At 41.0% G+C, this 21,950-nt stretch overlaps 1 protein-coding gene across 6 annotated transcripts in view; it reads right to left on the bottom strand.

Annotated features, from left to right (window-relative positions):
* Positions 1–21,950, bottom strand: part of PTPN4 (protein tyrosine phosphatase non-receptor type 4) — a 220,165-nt gene that overhangs the window by 53,528 nt on the left and 144,687 nt on the right. For 5 of the 6 annotated variants that reach the window (XM_070423142.1, XM_070423137.1, XM_070423139.1 and 2 more), the window contains 2 exons: positions 20,819–20,977; positions 4,207–4,366 (listed from right to left, as the gene is read on the bottom strand). In XM_070423142.1, coding sequence (XP_070279243.1) covers positions 4,207–4,366; positions 20,819–20,977 — 319 coding nt within the window. The remainder of the gene's footprint in view (positions 1–4,206; positions 4,367–20,818; positions 20,978–21,950) is intronic. The other variant, XM_070423143.1, reaches the window with a different exon arrangement.

Genomic DNA, 21,950 nt, shown 5'->3' with positions numbered 1-21,950 from the left:
GCCAGGGCAGGCGGGAAGCTTGGCTTCCTCCATCGCCGGGGGCAACCCAAGCCTCCTGCTTGCTCCAGCTCCGTGGCCACCGCCATCTTAGTTGGGTTAATTTGCATACTCGCTCCTGATTGGCTTGAGCGTAGCGGAGGGACGGTTAATTTGCCTGTTTCTCTTTTATTATATAGGACTAGAAGCCCGGTGCACAAAAATTTGTGCTTTCGGGGGGGAAGGGGGGGTCCCTCAGCCCGGCCTGTGCCCTCTCGCAGTCTGGGACCCCTCAGGGGATGACCACCTGCTGGCTTAGGCCCGCTCCCCAGGGGATTGGGTCTAAGATGGCAATCAGACATCCCTCTGGCAGCCTGGCAGCCCTCGGGGGATGTCCACTTGCCAGCGGAGAGCAGATCTAAGCTGCAGTCGGACATCCTTAGCGCTGCTGAGGAGGCAGGAGAGACTCCCACCACCACCGCTGTACTGGCAGCCATCAGCCTGGCTTGTGGCTGAGCAGAGCTCCTCCCATGTGAGAGCGCCCTGACCACCAGAGGGCAGCTTCTGCATTGAGTGCCTGCCCCCTGGTGGTCAGTGTGTGTCATAGTGACCAGTCATTCCCAGTCCTTCTGCTGTTAGGGTCAGTTTGCATATTACCCTTTTACTATATAGGATAGAGGCCTGGTGCACGGGTGGGGGCTGGCTGGTTTGTCCTGAAGGGTGTCCCGGATCAGGGTGGGGGTCCCGCTTGGGTGCCTGGCCAGCCTGGGTGAGGGGATGATGGCTGTTTGCAGCTGGTCACACCCCCTTTAGTGTGGGGATCCCCACTGGGGTGCCTGGCCAGTCTGGGTGAGGGGCTGAGGGCCATTTTCAGGCTGGCGGGTGACTGAAGCTCCTAACCGCTCATTTTTTTCTTTTTTTTTTTTATTCTGGGATTTATTTACCTTCTATGGCTGTCACTGGAACTGAGAGCTGGCTTTAGCTCTGAGGCTTGGCTCCAGCTCTTAAACCTCGGCTGCTGAAAGCAGGTATCTGGGTTTGTTTGGCTTCTATAATTGAAACACTGTTGCAACTCCAGCTCCGAGGCCCGGCTGGCTGAAAGCAGGTTTCTGGGGTTTGTTTAGCTTCTATAATTGCAACATTGTTTCTTAGAGTGCAGCTCAGAGGCCGGCAGCGGCAGGCGGGGAATCTTGGCTTCCTCCATCATTGGAGCAAGCAAGCCTCCTGTTCGCTTTAGCTGCCTGGCTGCTGGCCGCCATCTTGGTTGGTAGTTAATTTGCATATCTCGCTGATTAGCCAATGGGAAGGGTAGCAAAGTTACGGTTAATTACCATGTTTGTCTATTATTAGATAGGATGGTTGTTACTGGCTTCTTTCACTTACCATGTTTTATGCCTGCTCTTTGAGGGTAAGTATCTGGCTAATTCTTACTTATCCTTCAAGTCACAGCTCAGAGATGATCACTTCTGGGAAGTCTTTCCTTAACCCCACAGCTGCATTAGTTATTTATATATACTTGTAAATTCTCTATAATCACTTCTAATTATAGACTTTATATTGCCTTCAAATTGTCTTCCTACTTGCTTGTTCTAGATCCCATCCTCTCTTCCATACTCAAGAATATTGCTATAGCAATTCTCTACCCTCCTGCCTTATCCATTTCCCTCATCCTCTTGGAAATACTCTTATTTCTCCCATTAAAACAACAACAACTCCTCTTCTCTGGACTCCACTTCACCATCTAGCTACTGTCCTTTCTTTCCTTCCTCTTACTGCTAAACTTTTGTTTTGTTGTTGTTGATTACCACCCACCCACTCTCCCCCACCTTCTTACTGAGATTCCCCACTCTGTTCCATGTCTCTGGGTCCATTCTGTTCATCAGTTTGTTACTTAGATTCCACATCTGAGTGCGATCATGTGATACTTATCTTTCTCTAAACTTCTTGAAAGAGTGTTCCCATTTGCTGTCCTTCTCACTCCATCCTAGAGTCTGGTTTTCACACCTAGCACTTCACCAAAACTGTTCCCATTACGGTCACCAGAGGTTTTCACACTGTTCCAGTGTTCAATTCTCAGTCCTCATCTTACTTGACTTACCAGTAGCATTTGAAAAAGTTGATTATTCTCTCTGTGACTTTCTTCCCACCAGTCAGTCGACTACCTTTCTATTTGCGTCTCCTCAGTCTCAGTTGCTGTGTTGTTGTTTTTTTTTAATCTCCCTCCTGTTTATAATTTAGAGGGCCAAAGCTCAATTTCTAGAATCTCTTATTTAGAAATCTATACACAACACACCTTCTTGGTGATTTCTTCCAACCTCATGGTTTAACATATTGTCTATATACCATCAGTTTTCAATGTCACAACTCTAGCTTGAACCTCTCCCTTCAAATCCAGAATCCCATCTCCAAATGGATTTCTAATAGACACCTCAAACGTAGCATGTCCAAAACTGAGCTCCTGATATTCCACCCATACCTGCTCTACCTGTAGTCTTTCAGATCTTAGTAAATGGAAGCTTCACCTTTCTAGTTGTTCAGGGCAAAAACCTTGCTTCTATTCTTGATCTCTCTTTCTCTATTACACCCCATCTAATCCATCAGCATATTACGTTAGTTTTACTCTAAAAATATATCCATAATAAACTCATGTCTTATTCCTTCTGTGGCTACCACCCTGGTCCAAATCACCATTACTTGCTTGGAATACTTCAATATGTTATAACAACTATCTCTACTACCCTGCTCCCAGGCTATTTTTAATAGAACAGCTAGAGTGAAACAAGTCACATTATGCTACTTCTCTCCTCAGATCTGTATGTGCATTTGCTTCCTACCTCACTCAGGGTTTAAAACAAAGTCTTTATAAGACAAGGCTTTCAGGATCTGACCCTGTCCTGTACCCATCTCCTCCTCATTTGCTGACTTTGCTCAAGCCACACTGACTTCCTTGATTGTATCAGTCATATCCCTGCCTTTGCACCTACCATTCCCTCAAGTTATCTACATGGCTTATCACTAAGTTCATTCCTGGCTATATTATCTAAAATTGTAACACTCTTGAAATTCCCTAGGCCTCTGGCTTTATGTTTCTCCCTAGCATTTATACTATCTAATATGCTATAGACTTAAATTACGTGCCTTGTTTACTATTTGTCTCGCCCTTATCCCCAGAATGTAAGTTTCTTGAAGGCAAGGTGGTTTTTTGTTTTTTTTAATTCCATAAAATCCTCAAACCCACAACAATGCATGGCATATAGCAGCTACTCAATAAAGAAATGAATGAAAAAACAAACTACACTGTAGATTGTTTAACAGCAGGGACCATGTCTTACTTGTCTCTGTATTCCTACTACCTACCAAAGTACCTTAGCACACAGAAAGATCTCAATAACTATGAACCAAGAATGAATGAATGATACAAAAGAATCACCACAGAGGTAACACTAAAGTTGCCATTTTTGGTAAGGATTCTTCTCTCTTTTTGATGTGTCTATGGTGGTGGGACAACAATAAGTGTGGGAGACTACAGTGAGTGCCTCTTGCCTTTCAACTTGAGATAACGTGGGAGGGCCATAGGTGGAAAAACGAGACGGCCATGTGTGCAATGGCTACCAGAAATTCTGGCAGTGTCAAACCTGCTGTGGACCCTTTTCTCCCTGCATCTTATTTTATTTCCTGATGTCCCTATTAAGTTTCCTGAAATATACCCATACTTTGCCTGTCCTTATCCATCTCATGAACACTGTGTATCCTTAAAATTTATTGATAATCTCACTTTTGGTTTATTTATATCTATCTACAAAAGCAATAAAAATTTGTAAATCAGGGGATTTTAACAATTTATCATTTGTTGTGGTAAAAACATGTTCTCTAAGGCAAAAGTACCAACATAATCCATAAATATAGTCAAAAGGTTGATGAAAATGATAGTCTCTGCACTCAGTGAATTATAATCAAGTTAATGATATTTAATGGACTATTAGCATTTGTTCTAGAAATGTGTTTTACAAGACTAAAATCAACATATATTTATTAAAAATTAACGTCTAGAGTAATGAGCATTTTATAAATGATAAAAGGAAATTCCAGTTAGGTTATATCATGTCATAATTTATGAGCAAACATATGATAAAAAAGAGAAAATGCTACAAAACATGCCACTGTACAAAAATAACTTCACTTATAATTTTAAAATTTCAAAGAAATATGAGAATATTTGAAGCTACTTACAGTAGATTTTTCGGGGGAAGATGGAACATCAAATGCCTCGTTAATATGGTTTTCCAGATCTTGTTGCGAATGTGAATAATACATTTGGTTCCAGCTGTTTTTCTTCGATTGTTTGGGCGGTAAAGCTGGAGGCTGCCCATCCCCAGGGGTCTCTTGTGATCTAGACAGGAAAAAGGAAAAGAATGAATTGTTACTAAAAGCTAGAGTCAAGCAACTCAGATATTTACAATGTCTAGTAAGAGACAATCTTTATCCCTGATTGGTTTGGCTCAGGGGATAGAGCGTCGGCCTGCAGACTCAAAGGTCCCAGGTTCGATTCCAGTCAAGGGCATGTACTTTGGTTGCGGGCACATCCCCAGTAGGGGGTGTGCAGGAGGCAGCTAATCGATGTTTCTCTCTCTCTATCCCTTTCCCTTCCTCTCTGTAAAAAATCAATAAAATATATTTTTAAAAAAAGACAAGCTTTAAATACCATATTGATTTGCAAATGCCACTGTTTAATGAAATATTTTTACGGTTGGAGTTTAAATAGCATATTTAATTTCCTACTTTATCAAATCTGTAATCAATACTACATATAATAAAATCTATGTCAAGGGTATCCACGTGAAGATGTTTTATTAATCTACTATAACAGTGTATATACCTTTCCAAAAACCTTTTTAAAAAAGTTTTCAGTGCAGTCATACGAATAGCCAGGGAACAAGGCAGGCAAAGAGAAATAAGAACTGAGAGTTGAGCCATTCCACAGGTAAAACAACTGGTAGTCTAGAGAAGTTAAGTGGCCCAATTTATTTAGAAATAAAACACGATTAATGAGAGTAATGAACTCAATGCTGGAACCAGGATTAGAATCTGATTAAAAATGCTGAGATCACTGAAAAGACAAAACTGAATGAGACCTTGTTAGAGTATATAACTTAAGGGGAAGAAGCGAAAATCCAATTAACATTAGAGAACATAAGCCACAGTCTGTAACAGGAGGTACTGATACAAAAAAAAGAGCTAGGTATAATAGGGGAAGTGTCAAGGTAAAAAATTGTAGCTTTTGAGAATAGAGAACAGATGATGGTTGCCAGAGGTGAGAGGGGCTTGGGTACTGGGTGAAAAAGGTGAAAGGAATAAAACGTACAAATTGGTAGTTACAAAATAGTCAAGGGGATATAAAGTACAGCAAAGGGAATATAGTCAATAATATTGTAATAACTATATATTGTGCCAGGTGGGTACTGAAAATATTGGGGGAAACACTTTGTAAAATATGTGATTTGTCTAACTACAATGCTGTATACCTGAAACTAATTCAAATAATATTGAATGTAAACTGTAATTGAGACACAAAATAATAAAAGTACAAGTACAGCGTATGTTAACATTACTTGTGAATTTCTCACAAAGACCAGAAGGAGGAGCCAGTGGTTCAACTTGTATGCTAGAAGGCATGCATCCAGGAAGCTGTGGAGTTGAGGAGACCAGGCAAGGGAAAAATGGTCCTTGATAAGAGCACTGACCATCGCTAGGCTTATTATTTATCTCTGAGATGGCAGGAGGTCCTTTGGGGAAAATAAAATAATTACTGTCCATTGCTTAAGGACAGATAAGAAGTTAATAGCTGCTGTGATATTCAGGCACGTATTTTACTCAGTTTCTGTTTATTTTTGTTGACTAACAACATATGCCTAAGATAAAAGTTATAAGGCCTTGAGGAAGTAGAACTGTATTCGATTATATTGCTATTCAAAAATCATTCTTCACCCTTCCCATTTGACATTAAGCTTGGCTGTATGACTTGCTCTGGCCAATAAAGTATGAATAGAAGTGGTATGCTTCTCCTTTTGAAAGGGAGCTTTAAGGAACGGTTCTGGACTCATTATGCTTCTCTTTTTCCTCAGCCATGATCAGCCACGTCCCAAACAGAGGCTGGTGTCAGTCTCGGTCCTGGAATAAAAAAGACATGGGTCGAGGCATAGTCGATCCATGATGTACATATGGTATAAGAAAAAAATAATCTGTGTTGCAAGTCACTGTAAGTGGGGTAATTTGCTACAGCATGGCATACTTTAGCTCAATAACTAATACACAGATTACTGCCGCAGTGGCCCTTAGATACATTTGCTCTCCCTTGGTAGAGAAGCTGTGAACTTAGAGGCTCCCTGCTAAATACCTGGTGACTATTGGTAAGGAACTAAAAATCTGATTAGTGCCAAGGAAGTCAGAGGGATTAATAATGAATGGTGTAACTTTATGTTCTCCAGGGAGGGTTCCCTAATGAGAATTATAGTCCTTCTGAAATTGAATAAGTCACTATAAAATATAATACTTAAGTAGGTAAACAAGAATGCCCACTCAGTCTAACTTTCTACATAGAAGTCTGCAGAGCATAAAATGCTCTCAATTCTGATAAACCTATAATACTGCATCAGAGAATATACCTCTCCTTTTTAGCAAAAGCTTCTTTGAGGTATATCTTGATGGCCAGAGATTCCAGGTACTAAACATACTAGTTTTTATTCTATTAGTTTCAACTGCTAAGAAACCATGCCTCTAAGATTCAATACAATCTAATGCTGTGGGTCCAAAAAAAATGTTCCCACAGATTAGAATACAGACACGAATCCCGTGCTACAAGGGATTAAGAAAGATGAAGATGGACATCTCTTGGCAGAGCCTCACAGATGTGACATTTCTAAAAAGCAGTTGATTAAAAGCCTCCAAGACTTAAAAAAAACACCAGAAGTTCCTGGATTCCACGTATTTCGATCGGTAGGTCTCATTATTCCTTACTTAGGCAAGGTGAAGAGAAACTTTTCCTAATTTTGTATTCAGCTGTCATACTCAAGAAGCATTTAGCTTCAAACTAAAAGTCTGTAGGGAAGAGTGTAAGGGCCGAGATCAGATAGGAATGGAGTCAGAGCGACTTTATCCTTGGTCCACTAATAGTCTAAATATAGTGCCAAAATATGCTACAAACTGATGCCCGATCTGTAGTGTAACCGCTCAGTGAGCCAAACCTGGTGCGTCTGGGCATAACAATGGTGATGCTGTTACAAAAGAGGGACAGCACTGGCATTACAGGACATGTTGCTAAAACCACTGAATCTGCATTTCTGGGGTAAGATAAGGCAAATATGGCAAAAAAAGCTTGAGAAGTGATTTTTATTATGTACTTCTGAATAGAATTCACTGTCTTAGGATAGTGGCCGCAAATTTGCAGATTGTGAAACAATTTTGGCCAACATACATTTGGCTCATTCATTGCTTTTGTAAAATGTGAGTTAATTGACATTAAAAATTACATGCAAATATGGATTTCCAGAATGAAAAGTTTGGACGTTCTGGGAAGAATGGACCTAAATTATAGGTTGTCAACCACTGGACAAAGCCAAGGGGTAGCTGCTGCCTTTAAATGGGTCATGGGCATTCAAGACCACATAAATCTCACCCTGTGTTACTTGCCAGACTCCACTGGGTATTTGAGTATAACTCTCCTTTAAACATTCCTAGCTGCAGGAAGGCAACAATAGGAAGAGAACACAAGCATACAGGTTTGGGTTGGCATTTAAGCCAAATTCTGAAGAAAAGGTTAAGAGAATGGAGTGTAGACAGAGCATCAGCCAAGATGTAACAGAGGAAAGAACATAATTTTGGGTTTCAGAACATGGGCTATCTACCTTCCTTTATGGTTTTGTGTAACTTTCTTGTTAAAATAACTTCTCAGAGGATGGTAGACAGGTTCTTGACATGCATGGTTGCTATTAGGGCTAGGAAGCTTGGGGAAGCTTCTACAAACTATTTGCTCTCCTAGTAAGTGCTTTCCCTTTCTACGTTTCCACTTCAATAACCAAACTCTCTCTCTACCTACATATCTGTTTACCTATCTACCTATTTACCTACCTACCTAAAATATAGTCTCTAAAAGTAATTAAGAATGCCAACATAGACTACTGAAATTCGTATTTTGGACAAAGGTTATCAATTACATTTTAAAGACATACTCCAAAAGTATTAACTCAATTTATGATAAGTTCCTTCTACATATCTAATGTACAGCTGTCATATACTCACTCAGTTATATAGAAAGATGACTTTCATAGGTAAACCATGCATTATAAATATAAATTATATATGTTTAAATACTGTCATGAAACAGGCCAGTTCTAAAAAAAAATATACCATTTCTAGGCTAAAAGAATCCACACCCCAAAATCAAAAGCAAAACCAAACAAAAAAAACCTGCTAAGTATAACAGAACGAATAGACATCATATACATGGTAAAAACAGCCAAGAAGCATAATGAAAGATAGCCCCACTAGAAATAACAGCTGGCACCCTAAAAGAAGGGACCTATAACTTAACAAGAAGGCCAGCATTCACTATCAGGTTTCTTGGACAGGACTAGGGAAATAGAAACCAAAGAGAAAGGTTGGGATCAGAGGTATGGCTGGAGTCTTACAAGTAGAGATAATTATTTGGCTTTAAAGTGAGAGTTGGAAAAGATCTAATAGGAAGAATATAGAAAAAAATGATAACTTATAGAAAGAAAAATGACAAGATAAACACTAAAAATTGTGAATTAAAAATATGCTAAAGGTTTAACTGTACATACATACCTTTCATAGAAGCATAAAGTTTATTCTAATTTAAGATTAGAAAACAAACAAAACCCACATTCTTGGTAGACACTAATATAAACTTACCAGGAATAACAGCTCCCTTTAAAACTCTTATTTTCTAGGGTACATACCAGGAGCTCATATCTTATTCAACTATAATCACCAGTGTCACCCCAGTCTTCACTGGGCCTTTAACCCTACTATAAATAAAATACAGATAAAATTCTGGTTCAAAATTCAGACTTTCTCAATACTGGCTAATTTATAGTGACATTCAGAGTATTTCAAAGTAAACACCATTTCAGACTGATTGCTAATGAGGTCCCACAACTGAGATTCAGGGGTTCAACCAAATTCCAAGTCCCTGACCTTAGCTGCCAAATGCAAGTAGTGGAGACTTGCCAGAGATGGAGGGCAGGTCAGTATACTGTGACCTGCAATTAGTCTTGTCATAAGTACAACATCTAAGATAGTGCATCCTCTAAGTCCCTAGGGCTTGATACTTCCTTCCATCCACACCCTCTTTGGTTCTTTTATTTCCTTACCCTAGAGCAGCCTAGTATTAGCAGATCCATAGTATACTGCTAGACGTAATCAAGATTGGCATGGGAATTGAGCTAAGCTGAGTCTGAAGATGAAGTTATCTGTGCTAACAGCTCAGAGGAGCAGAGGGAAGGCAAATCTTTGAAGACTAAGCAGAAGAACTGAAGAGGTACAAACAAAGCTGTGGTGACTCATTAGATAAAACTAGAACGGGACAGGCCAGAAAAAAATGGCTCAGGGAAATGGATTTAATACTTGAAGATTATGAAGTCTGCATAGAATTTCTCATGATTAGGGACCTAAGGACAAAGTTGAGAATTTAGGGGATTCATCATTGTGCTCAATCAGACATCCATACTTCAAACATGCCAACAGATGAATGGTTGACAAATACTTAAAGCTACCAGTATAAATCCCCCAAAATATTAACTGAAAAAGTTATATAGTTATTATAGTTAATATCTACCAAGCATTTTTTTTCTCTGCTGAACTATACATCTCATTAAATGTTTATAGCAATTCTATGAGGTAATTATTATCATCCTGTTTTTATAGGTGTGGAGATTGAGGCTTACAGAGATAAAAAAATTATCCTAAGGTCACATAATTAGAAGTGGTAGAACCAAGTTTTAAACCCAGTCTGAATTCAAACCCTGTGTTCTTTTTTTTAAATATTATTTTTTAATTGATTTTTTTAGAGAGAGGAAGGTAAAGAGAGAGAAAGATAGATTTGTTGTTCTACTTATTTATGTATTCCTGATTGATCCTTGTATGTGCCCTGACCAGGGATAGAACCCACAATCTTATTATATTGCAGTGGTTCTCAACCTTCTGGCCCTTTAAATACAGTTCCTCATGTTCTGACCCAACCATAAAATTATTTTCGTTGCTACTTCATAATTGTAATGTTGCTACTGTTATGAATCATAATGTAAATATCTGATATGCAGGATGGTCTTAGGCGACCCCTGTGAAAGGGTCGTTCGACCGCCAAAGGGGTCGCGACCCACAGGTTGAGAACCACTGTTATATTGGGATGACACTCTAACCAACTGAGCTACCCAGCCAGTGCCATAGTGCTTTTTACACTGTTATATTGTACCTCAAAGAAAACAACTGCAAAAAGCAGAAGCAAAGTTGTTTTATTTTATTTTTATTATTTATTTTTTAAATTAAATTAAATTTATTAGGATTACATTGGTTAACAAGATCCTATAGGTTTGAGAGAACATTTCTACGATACATGATCTGTGTGCCCACCACCTACAGTCAAACTGTTTTCCGTCATCATACATTTGGCCCCCTTTTCCTTTTACTACCCCTCTCCCCCTTCCCTCTGGTAACCACCATACTGCTGTCTGTGTCTATGAGTTTCAGTTTTATAAGCAAAGTTATTTTAAATCAGGGGTTTCCAAATATTTTGTAGCAGTGAACTCTTTAATTCAAATAAAGTGTTTCAAATGAAAAGCCAACTTAAACAACAGCAAAAGCTAAGCAATCCTCTTCCAGTATCTGAGGCCTCAACAGACCTATATTTTTTTCATTCCATTTTGGTTATAAGTGGTAATACTGTTACATTTAAATTCTAATACAAACTATTTATATTTAAATGAACGAATTGCAAGATCAGTAGAGACCAGGAAAGCATCCTTATTTATTTTAATTAATAATATATTTCTAACTCAATGATTTTAATATATTCAAACCAATAATTTGCCTAAAATAATCCAAAGATGGGGTGGAAACCAGGGTTCAAAACATACACCGTTCAAAATTTACACACAAAAAATTTTGTGGACAAATTACTACCTCTGTTAACTTTTGGATGCTTAGAAAAAAGAAAGGGAAAGATGGAAATCTACAGCTGACCCTTAAGCAATATGGGGGGTTGAGCACTGACTCCTGCAGAGTGGAAAATCCATATATAACTTTTGACTTCTCCAAAACTTCAGCTATCCTCGGTATCCACAGAGGATTGGTTCTAGGACCCCTGCAGATACCAAAATCCACAGATGTTCAGTCCTTTATATAAAACTAGAGGCCCGGTGTATGAAATTCGTGCACGGGGGCGAGGGGGGGGTGTCTCCTCAGCCCAGCATGAACCTTCTCCAATCTGGGACATCCCTCTCACAATCCTGGACTGCTGGCTCCTAATCGCTCACCTGCCTGCCTGCCTGGTCACCCCTAACTGCTCCCCGCTGCTGGCCAGGTTGCCCTGAACTGCCCGCTTCCTGCCAGCCTGGTCGTTCCTAAGTGGCCCCCTCTGCTGGCCGGGTCACCCCTCACTGCACACCTCCCCCCCCGCCCCCTGCTGACCTAGTCAGCCCTCACTGACCCCCTGCCAGCCTAATCGCTCCCAACTGCCCCCTGCCGACCTAGTCGCCCCCAAGTGCCCCCCGCTGCCGGCCTGGTCACCCCACGCAGCCTGCTGTTCAGTTGTTTGGTCATCCCTCACTAACCCCCTGCCAGAGTGGTTGTAGGCAGCCATCTTGTGAGGGCATGAGTGTTAATTTGCATATTACCACTTTATTATATAGGACTAGAGGCCTGGTGCAAAAATTCGTGCACAGGGTGGTGGTGGGAGTCCGACTGCCAGTTTAGGCCTGATCCCTAGATCTGCAGGGATCGGGCCTAAACCGGCAGTTGGACATCCCTCTTGCAATATGGGACCGCTGGCTCCTAACCACTTGCTTGCCTGCCTGATTGTCCCTAACCGCCTCTGCTTGCATGACTGATCACCCCTAACCACTCACCTGCCTGCCTGATTGCCCCAACCCCTCTGCCTGCCTGATAGTCCCTAACCACTCACCTGCCTGCCTGATTACCCCTAACCGCTCGCCTGCCTGGCTGATTGTCCCTATCTGCCTCGGCTCCTGCTGCCGTGGCTTTGTCCGGAAGGACGTCCAGAAGGTCGTTCGGCTGTCCAGTCTAATTAGCATATTATGCTATTATTATTATAGACTAGAGGCCCAGTGCACAAAAATTTGTGCACTTGGGGATTGGGAAGGGGGGGGGCCCTCAGCCCGGCCTGTGCCCTCTCGCAGTCTGGGACCCCTCAGGAGATAACGACCTTCTGGCTTAGGCCTGCTCCCGGGTGGCAGAGGGCAGGCCCAATCCCTAGGTGCAGCCCCTGGTCGGGCTCAGAGCAGGGCCGATTGGGGAGTTGGGGCGCTGCCCCATCATGCACAGAGCAGGGCGGATCGGGAGGTTGCGATGCCACCCTCAGTCACGCTCAGGGTAGGGCTGATTGGGGGGTTGGGGCACCGCCCCCCGTCACACTCAAGGCAGGGTCGATGGGGAGGTTGCTGCGCCACCCCCTGTCACGCACAGAGCAGGGCCCATCAGGGGGGTTGGGGTGCCGCCACTGTCACACTCGGGGCAGGGCCAATGGGGAGGTTATGGCTCTACCCTGTCACACACAGAGCAGGGCCCGTGGGAATGGGGGTGGGGCGCCGCCCTCTATCACCCACAGAGCAGGGCCAATCAGGGTGCTGGGGCACAGCCACTGTCACACTCAGGGCAGGGCCGATGGGGAGGTTATGGTGCTACCCTGTCACACACAGAGCAGGGCTGATCAGGGGGTTGGGGTGCCTTCCCCTGTCACGAACAGAGCAGGGCGGATAGGGAGGTTGTGGCCCCGCCCCCTGTCACACACAGAGCTGCAGGGCGATCGGGGGTTTGGGCGCTGCCCCCTGTCATGCTGATCCGGTGCCAGGAGGCCTCACTGCTCTGCTGATCCTGGTGCTGGGAGGCATATTACCCTTTTACTATATAGGATAGAGGCCTGGGGGCCGGCTGGTTTGCCCTGAAGGGTGTCCTGGATCAGGGTGGGGGTCCCCACTGGGGTGCCTGGCCAGTCTGGGTGAGTGGATGATGGCTGTTTGCAGCTGGTCACACACCCTTCAGAGTGGGGGTCCCCACTGGGGTGCCTGGCCAGTCTGGGTGAGGGGCTGAGGGCTGCTTTCAGGCTGGCAGTTATTGATTGAAGCTCCCAACCGCTCCTTTTTTTTATTTTATTCTGGGCCAGCTTTAGTTCTGGCTCTAGCTCTGAGGCTGCCTATCTGGTTTGTTTCAGTTCTATAATCGAAACAATGTATAACTTCAGCTCTGAGATCCCAGCTGGCTATATTTGTTAGAATGTTTCAAACTGCCAGCTCAGAGGCCGTTGGAGTCCGCAGTCACAGGAGCAAGCAAGCCTCCTGTTCGCTTCCAGCTGCCTGGCTGCCGGCCGCCATCTTGGCTGACAGTTAATTTGCATAAGGATACGCTGATTAGCCAATGGGAAGGGTAGCGGTCGTACGCCAATTACCATGTTTCTCTTTTATTATATAGGATGGTCTAAGGGCAATGTATATAGCCAGCCCTTCACATCTGTAGACTTCCAACTGTGGACGGAAAAATACTGTTTTCAGTATGGGTCTTACAGATTTAGTGACATTTTCCTAGTGCACCTATAATAACTGCTTTGCTGATCCCTCTATCTACCCTTCCATCTTTTCTTTAATCCTGATCACATTCACTGTATCTTATACCCCTTTCTCTTTCTCAAAAATTAATGAATCTTCTTACCTATCTATATATCTTATAAAGTATTTTACTTTTATCCTAATTCTCACACTGTATTTTTACTTGCATATGAACTGCATTATATAAACCAATAAATCAAGATGTTGCATATTATTATCAAGGGAGAGATCGACAACAATACAATCATAGTAGGGGACTTTAATACACCACTGACATCACTGGATAAATCCTCTAGACAAACAATCAGCAAAGAAATAGCAATCCTAAATGACTCACTAGATCAGATGGACTTAATTGACATCTTCAGAACATTTCACCCCAAAGCCGCAGAATATACATTCTTCTCAAGTGCACATGGGACATTTTCAAAAATAGACCACATATTGGGTCACAAGCAAAGTCTCCCCAAATTCAAGAAGATTGAAATCATACCAAGCATCTTCTCAGACCACAATGGCATAATATTAGAAATAAACTACAATAAAAACAATCCAAAACACTCAAACACTTGGAAGCTGAATAGCATGTTATTAAATATCGATTGGGTTACCAATGAGATCAAAGAAGAAATAAAAAACATCCTGGAAACTAGTGACAATGAAAACACAACAATCCAAAACTTATGGGACACAATGAAAGCAGTCCTGAGAGGAAAGTTTATAGCTCCACAGGCCTACCTTAAAAAAGAAAAAAGAAAAAAATGGTAGTAAATCATCTAACTCTACATCTCAAAGAATTAGAAAGAGAGCAACAAGAAAAGCCCAGAGTGAGCAGAAGGAAGGAGGTAATAAAGATTAGAGCAGAAATAAATGACATAGAGACCAAAAAAACAATACATAAGATCAATGAAACCAAGAGCTGGTTCTTTGAAAGGATAAACAAGATTGATGAACCTCTAGCCAGGCTCACCAAGAAGCAAAGAGAGAGGACCCAAATAAATAAAATCAGAAATGATAGAGGCGAAATAAAAACAGACTCCACAGAAATACAAATGATTGTTAAAAAATACTATGAATAACTCTACTCCAACAAACTAGACAACCTGGAGGAAATGAACATATTCCTAGAAAAACACAACCTTCCAAAACTCAATCAGGAAGAATCTAAAAATCTCAATAGGCCAATAACTATGGAAGAAATTGAAGCAGTCATCAAAAAGCTTCCAGCAAACAAAAGCCCAGGGCCAGACGGCTTGACAGGGGAGTTTTACCAAACATTCAAGGAAGAACTAAAACCTATCCTCCTCAGACTATTCCAAAAAATTCAAGAGGCAGGAACACTTCCAAGCTCATTCTATGAAGCCAGCATCACCCTCATACCAAAACCAGATAAAGACAGCACAATGAAAGAGAATTACAGGCCAATATCCCTCATGAATATAGATGCCAAAATCCTCAACAAAATATTAGCAAATTGGATACAGCAGTACATCAGAAAGATCATACACCATGACCAAGTAGGATTTATCCCAGGGATGCAAGGATGGTACAATATCCGAAAATCAATAACCATGATACATCACATAAACAAATTGAGAGAAAAAAACCACATAGTCATATGAATTGATGCAGAAAAAGCATTTGACAAAATTCAACACCCATTTCTGATAAAAACTCAGCAAGGTGGGAAAAGAAGGATCATACCTCAACATAATAGAAGCCATATATGACAAACTGACAGACAACATCATACTCAATGGGCAAAAACTAAACCCATTCCCCTTAAGAACACGAACAAGACAGGGATGCCCACTCTCACGACTCCTGTTCGACATAGTACTGGAAGTACTAGCCATTGCAATTAGACAAGAAGAAGAAATAAAAGGCATCCAAATTGGAAAAGAAGAAGTAAAACTGTCCTCATTCACAGATGACATGATATTGTACATAAAAAACCCTAAAGACTCCATAAAAAAACTATTAGACTTAATAAATGAATTCGGCAATGTAGCAGGATACAAAATTAATGCCAAGAAATCTATGGCATTTCTATACACCAATAGTGAATTTACAGAAAGAGAGACTAAAAAAAGCAATCCCATTTACCATCGCACCAAAAAAATTAAGCTATCTAGGAATAAACTTAACTAAAGAGGTAAAAGACCTTTACTCAGAAAACTACAGGACGTTGAAAAAAGAGATAGAGGAAGACATAAACCGATGGAAGAACATACCATGTTCATGGATTGGTAGAATCAACATCATTAAAATGTCCATACTACTCAAAGCAATCTATAAATTCAATGCACTTCCCATTAAAATACCAACAGCATATTTCACAGACCTAGAACTAACTCTCCAGAAATTCATCTGGAATAAAAAAAGACCCTGAGTAGCTGCAGTGATCCTGAGAAAGAAGAACAAAGTAGGTGGGATCTCAATACCTGATATCAAGCTGTATTACAAAGCCACTGTTCTCAAAACTGCCTGGTACTGGCACAAGAACAGACATATAGATCAATGGAATAGAATAGAGAGCCCAGAAATCGACCCAAACCAATATGCTCAATTAATATTTGACAAAGGAGGCAAGAACATACAATAGAGTCAAGACAGTCTCTTCAATAAATGGGGTTGGGAAAATTGGACAGATACATGCAAAAGAATGAAACTAGACCTCCAACTTACACCATACACAAAAATAAACTCAAAATGGGTAAAGGACTTAAATGTAAGATGGGAAACCATAAAAATCCTACAAGACTCCATAGGCAACAAAATCTCAGACATATGCCAAAGCAGTTTCTTCACTGATACTGCTCCTAGGGCATTGGAAACTAAAGAGAAAATAAACAAATGGGACTACATCAAAATAAAAAGCTTCTGCACAGCAAGAGAAACCATCAACAAAACAACAAGAAAGCCCACTGCATGGGAGGACATATTTGCCAAAGTTATCACCGATAAGGGTTTAATCTCCAACATTTATAGGGAACTCATACAACTTAACAAAAGGAAGATAAACAACCCAACAAAAAATGGGCAAAGGACCTAAATAGACACTTTTCTAGAGGACATTCAGAAAGCCAAGAGACATATGAAAACATGCTCAAAGTCACTAGTCATCTGAGAGATGCAAACCAAAACAACAATGAGGTACCATCTCACACCTGTCAGAATGGCTATCATCAACAAATCAACAAACGACAAGTGCTGGAGAGTTTGTGGAGAAAAGGGAACCCTTGTGCACTGCTGGTGGGAATGCAGACTTGTGCAGCCACTATGGAAGACAGTATGGAGTTTCCTCAAAAAGTTAAAAATGGAACTCCCATTTGACCCAGTGATCCCACTTCTAGGAATATATTCCAAGAAACCAGAAACACCAATAAGAAAGGATATATGCATCCCTATGTTCATAGCAGCACAATTCACCATAGCTAAGATCTGGAAACAGCCTAAGTGCCCATCAGCAGATGAATGGATTAGAAAACTGGTACATCTACACAATGGAATACTATGCTACTGTAAAAAAAAAAAGGAATTCTTACCATTTGCCACAGCATGGATGGAACTGGAGAGCATTATGCTAAGTGAAATAAGCCAGTAAATGAAAAAAAATACATGATCTCACTCATTTATCGATAATAAAGACCATTATAAACTGATGAACAAAAATAGATACAGAGGCAGAGCAGCATCGAACAGACTGTCAAACTACAGCGGGAAGGCCGGGGAGGGTTGGGGGGTGGGAGAGGGAGGGTAAGAGATCAACCGAAGGACTTGTATGCATGCATATAAGCATAACCAATGGACACAAGACACTGGGGGGTAGGGGAGGCCGGGGGAATGTCAAGGGGGGGGGAGGAAACATATGTAATACTCTTTGTAATACTTTAAGCAATAAAAAAAAGACAGTTCAGAAAAAAAAAAGATGTTGCATATTAATAGGAGGGGAAAGCATTTTGTATATTAAACTGATGACATATAAATACTGACTTATGGAAAAAGATACAACCCAGGAGAAACCAAGATGGCGTCATAGGTAAACACTGGAGATTGCTGCCTCGCACAACCACTCCAAAAATACAACTAAAAGACGGAACACACATCATCCAGAACCACAGGAAGGCTGGCTGAGTGGAAATTCTACAACTAGAAGGAAAGAAAAAAGCATACCGAGACTCAGAGGAGGTGGGGTGCGGAAGTAAAATATAGAGGTACAGAGGCACATGCAGAGAGGGTTGGCGGCTGAGGACACGTTTGTCTTTTTCAATCGGGAGGGAGTCTCAAGCTCTCAGCTCCAGTTCTGGACGAGTCTCTGGGGACCCAGACTCATACGGGAGAAATTGGGCTGTATGGCATCGGTCAGAACTCGAGGGCAGCTTTCTCTCGGGGGTGCTTGCAGCGATTGCCAGGACACTGAGAAGCAGGGCCTCTGAGGGCAGGACTGAGAGCAGCCATAACTGCTCCCTCCGCCCTGTTGATCCCCTGGAACCCCGCCCCGCCCAAGCCACGAGGCTTTTGCATATGAAAGGCCTGGCCCTTTGCAATCGGATAATTACCTAACAAACTGCAGCTGGCCCAAGGCACCAGGGCAACTTGCATTGCATCACAGCTGGCTCCTGCTGGATAGCCTCAGGCAGAGGCTAGATTAGCACCTCCTTAGAGATCCAGGAGCCAGTGTGCCCGGTGGTCGGAGTGGGACCATCCAGAGTGCAGCTCTTCGGATTCATAAAGGACAAACACTCAGGGGGCAGACTCAGTGAGCACCAAAGCCCCACTGAAGCAAGTCTTGTCCGGGAGGGGTGTCTCCAGCACAGAAGTTCTCTCACTGCAGACACAGCTGATTCTCACAGCCAATTGGCCTGGAGGTCAATCCCTCCCAGAGTTACCTACAACAATCAAGGCTTAACTACAACAAGACTGTGCACAAAGCCCACAAGGGGGTGCACCAAGAGTGTCTACCTCAGGTAATTGGGGAGGCTGAGCCACTGGGCCCTATAGGACACCTAGCACAGAAAGCTACTCTATCGACACAGGGAAGCATAAAAAATGCGGAGACAAAGAAACAGGACACAAATGACAGAAATGGAGGAAAGCAAACTACTGGATATAGAGTTCAAAACCACACTTTTAAGTTTTTCAAGAATTTTCTAGAAACCGCCGATAAGCTAAATGAGACCCTCAAGAAATCTAATGAGACCCTCGAGGTTGTGATAAAGTACCAACTAGAAATTAAGCATACACTGACTGAAATAAAGAATATTATACAGACCCCCAACAGCAGACTAGAGGATCACAAGAATCAAGTCAAAGATTTGAAATACAAAGAAGCAAAAAACACCCAACTGGAAAAGCAAAATGAAAAAAGAATCCAAAAATATGAAGATAGTGTAAATAGCCTCTGGGACAGCTGCAAGCGTACCAACATCTGAATTACAGGGGTGCCAGAAGATGAGAGAGAGCAAGATATTGAAAACCTATTTGAAGAAATAATGACAGAAAACTTCCCCTACCTGGTCAAAGAAATAGACTTACAAGTCCAGGAAGCGCAGAGAACCCCAAACAAAAGGAATCCAAAGAGGACCACACCAAGACACATCATAATTAAAATGCCAAGGGCAAAAGACAAAGAGAGAATCTTAAAAGCAGCAAGAGAAAGACAGTCAGTTACCTACAAGGGAGTATCCACATGACTGTCAGCTGATTTCTCAACAGAAACTATGCAGGCCAGAAGGGAGTGGCAAGAAATACTCAAAGTAATGAACAGCAAGAACCTACAACCAAGATTACTTTATCCAGCAAAGCTATCATTCAGAATTGAAGGTCAGATAAAGAGCTTCACTGATAAGAAAAAGCTAAAGGAGTTCATCACCACTAAACCAGTATTATATGAAATGCTGAAAGGTATCCTTTAAGAAGAGAAAGAAGAAGAAAATGGTAAAGATACAAACTATGAACAACAAATACACATCTATCAACAAGTAAATCTAAAAATCAAGTGAATAAATAATTTGATGAACAGAATAAACTGGTGATTATAATAGAATCAGGGCATAGAAAGGTAGTGGACTAACTATTCTTGGGGGGGAAAGGGGTGTGGGGGATGCAGGAAGAGACTGAACAAAAATCGTGCACCTATGGATGAGGATAGTGGGGGCGGGGGGTGAGAGCAGAGGGTGGTGTGGGAAACGGGTGGAGGGGAGCTATATGGGGAAGACGAGGAACAACTGTAATAATCTGAACAATAAAGAATTAAAAAAAAAAAAAGACACAACCAGAGCCTTAGTGGCTGTCCTTGGGAAAGTGTGTGTCTGAAAGAGAGCACAGGAGGACATCACAGACCTGGCAATATTGTTTTTTGCTTATGGGTGTAAGCTACACAAGTACATTCATTCACATGGTGAAATTTCATCAAGCTGCTTGCTTATGACATTTGCACCTGTCTCTCTAGATAATATTTCAATAAAAAAAAGTCTTTAAAAAGCATAAAAAAAATACTGACTTATGAAGTTGAATTTGTTTATCAGTATATAATATGAAATAGGAATGAATTTTAGACATGTGTACATGGTTTCTATAATTTATTTTCAGTGTGACAGTCATCTTACTTAGTTCTCCTCTGCTACTTAATGTTTCCAAATTGTCTAGTCATCTTATGGGTCCCTTCCTGAAAAATATTTTTAAAAACTCTACCTTTCACTACCTTACTGACTACCACAGTGCTATAGTATCTGCAGAAATATTTCAGTGTATGCACTAAAAGTTCAAAACATATTGAGTCAATAAAATAGTGGAGATTTCTCTTTGGTGAGGGGAGCACCAAGAACTCTCAGAGACAAGTAAGTACATTTGCAAATATATAAAATTTTACAACATTGCAAAATAAAATCTTGTATCAAATACCCTAATTTCCAAGAATATTTCAAGTGAAACAATTTGGGGCATTATTATTTACAAGAAGGAAATTGAACAGGAAAAGGTCTTACGGTGATGATTCCAGAATGATGCTGTTAGCTTGGGTTGAAGATGGAGATCTGTGATTCACAAATACTTCGCTTGGGGAAGTGTGAACCACACGGTCTACCAAATGACCAACTGAAGATGGTCGTAACCGTGGTCCCTCTTGTGTGAATGCAGAATTTCGACTACACAAAGAGGAAGAAAACTGAGTGAAAATGTGCTTAATTCAATTTTTAAAATGTTATTTACATGATTCCTTCAAAAAATGGGTGTGCACTTTAAAGACTAACCACATCAACTACTCAGAGTCTCTGACAAAAACAGTGTGACATAAACAGAAAGAACACAGAATAAGAAGTCAAAAACTGAGCTATAGATAATCATCTACCACAAGAATTTTACCTATTTAGTCATCTATTATCTCTACCAACCTCAATGTTTATAGGTTTTAGTTACTACAACTTTGTGTCTTAATCGACACTTATAAAATAAAGGGATAGAATAAATGATTCAGAAATATCTTCTTGCCTGAATTATTTTTGTCATTGTATATTGCATTGTGCACCCACCACCCACAGTCTAATAATAGTCTTCCATCACCATATATTTGGCTCCCTTTTCCTCCCTTCCCTCTGGTAACCACCATACTGTTGTTTGTGTCAATGAGTTTCAGTTTTATATCCCACATCTGAATGAAATCATATGGTTCTTAGCTTTCTCTGATTGACTGATTTCACTTACTTAGCATGTTCTTTTTGAATTCTTATGAATGTTTTTATTTATGGGACTTGATTTACTTCCTACGAATAAATACTGAATAACATATTTCTATCCTCATACATGACATAGTCACATGAATTACTGTCATTACTATCATTAATTATGCTAGTTAACATTTGAGTACTTATTGTATGCATTTTGTGCTAGGCATTATTCTAAGTATTTTACTTACAGCATCTCATTTAACTTTCAATATTATAAGACACTATTATTATAAATATAATTTTATAGATAAAGGAAATGGGACAAAGATTAATTAATTTTCTCAAAATTCAAATGTACAGTGACTCTAGGACCCATGCTCTTAACCACTATACTGTACTGTCTCTTTAAAATTTAGAAAAAAAGCCAATCTTTTCAGATCATACCTAAAATTGT

Source organism: Myotis yumanensis, unplaced genomic scaffold (assembly GCF_028538775.1).
Source record: "Myotis yumanensis isolate MYYU_CA2020_CCGP unplaced genomic scaffold, mMyoYum1.0.hap1 SCAF_8, whole genome shotgun sequence".
NCBI lineage: Eukaryota > Metazoa > Chordata > Mammalia > Chiroptera > Vespertilionidae > Myotis > Myotis yumanensis.
This window is presented reverse-complemented; position numbering and strand designations above follow the sequence as displayed.